The sequence below is a fragment of the Polistes canadensis genome, unplaced genomic scaffold (assembly GCF_001313835.1).
Source record: "Polistes canadensis isolate GaletaPanama2010 unplaced genomic scaffold, ASM131383v1 scaffold_3, whole genome shotgun sequence".
NCBI classification, from domain to species: Eukaryota; Metazoa; Arthropoda; class Insecta; order Hymenoptera; family Vespidae; genus Polistes; species Polistes canadensis.
In genome coordinates, this window is record NW_014569550.1 from 762,908 (window position 1) to 764,601 (window position 1,694).

At 27.1% G+C, this 1,694-nt stretch overlaps 1 protein-coding gene across 7 annotated transcripts in view; it reads left to right on the forward strand.

Moving 5' to 3' along the window:
• LOC106786558 (single-stranded DNA-binding protein 3) overlaps nt 1-1,694 on the forward strand; it is a 22,874-nt gene that overhangs the window by 12,696 nt on the left and 8,484 nt on the right. The window contains exon 14 of one of the 7 annotated variants that reach the window (XM_014748111.1): nt 256-493. The exons of 5 other annotated variants lie outside the window; for them this stretch is intronic. In XM_014748111.1, coding sequence (XP_014603597.1) covers nt 256-264 — 9 coding nt within the window. In that variant the 3' untranslated portion in view covers nt 265-493. Of the gene's footprint in view, nt 1-255; nt 500-1,694 lie in introns of those variants that run through there. One more of the 7 variants, XM_014748131.1, reaches the window with a different exon arrangement.

A 1,694-nucleotide genomic window follows, 5' to 3' on the forward strand; every position in this document is an offset into this window, starting at 1 on the left:
TTACAAAAGACGCGATATTTTATCTTGATAAAAGGTTATTATATAGTCTATTATTATTATTATTATTATTATTAGTATTATTAATAATAATAAGTAGTTTATTGATATTTTTTTTTTTTTTTTTTAATTTTTTATTTTCTTCTTTCTTTTTTTTTATTATATATACGTTCCTACTTCGATCTCTTTAGTAGGATTCGAAATGAAGGAATACAAAAATAGTAATCACGTCCGTGCACGTTCTGTATTTCTCGACAGTTTTTTTAAAAAGTCAAGTCGCCTTGGATCCAGCCCCGAGTGCGTAGATGCAGTAGAACACTCCCGATTAATCACGTATTGCGGAAAAAAGGATGATACGCAAACTCGCTGAGAAAACGAGTTGTGTTGCTTCATTGCACGCGTGCGAATAAATAAATTAGCGTACACACACCACCTGTTGTGTGTAAAGAAAACAAAACAAACAAAAAAAAATATATATATATAAAACAAAACAAAACAAAAAAAAAAAGAAAGAAAACTAACGAGCACAAAAAAATGATGTTTCGTTAAAATGACGCTCTCGAATTATCTCGCTTTCGTGGCAGAATTAGAATAAAAACGTAAAATGACTATACGAGACAACGATAACAGCAATTACCAACAATAATAACAATAAACATAATTTTTTTAAATAATTTTAAACACATACAAAGAGAGAGAGAGAGAGAGAGAGAGAGAGAGAGAGAGAGAGAGAGAAAGAGAGAGAGAGAGACAGACAGAACATAACGAATTATGTGGTACTATAGATATATACAACATATATTTACGTACACACATATCTATATGTATATATTTTTTTATATACATACATATATATGTGTGTGTAGGTATATTATATAACACGCTTTTAAAGGGCACCATATAATAAACAAACAAACAAAAAAAAAAAAAAAGAAGAAGAAAAAACGAGAAAGAAAATAAAGTCGATTAAAAAATAATTAGCACATAAGGCGTTTGTTATAACTTATAACGAGACAATGATGAATGATAATAATTATCGATTAATTATCATGAAACTGCACAACGAACGAAATTACGAAACGAAAACAACTATTCACACAATGCTCTTGCAAAAAAAAAATAAAACAACAACAAAATTGTACACACGCGCACACACACATGGACACACGCGCACACACGACAAAAAATTAAACACATACTTACACGGAATGTGTAATAGTACGCACTTTGCCACTTACATATATACGATACGGACAAATTACGGGCACGCGTCGTACACAGCGGGAACGTACTATGTATATGCTTTGCTAAATACTCACAAGGTTGCAGACTAGGTGTATTTTTTCCTTCATTTTTTTTTATTTTTATTTCTTTTTTATCATTATCGTTATTATTATTATTATTATTATTATTATTATTAATATTATTATTAATATTATTATTAATATTATTATTAATATTATTATTATTATTTCGTTTTTTCTTTCTTTTCTTTTTTTTCTATTTGTCATTATTTTTTACATTTTATCAAGAAAGAAATGTCAATGCGACGTTGTTCAATTAATTGACGTTATGGTAGTAGGCTATTATGATTATGATTATGACTATTAATATAATTACTACTACTACTTTTATTATTATGATTAGACTTATAATTATTACTATTATTATTATTATTATTATTATTATTATTATTA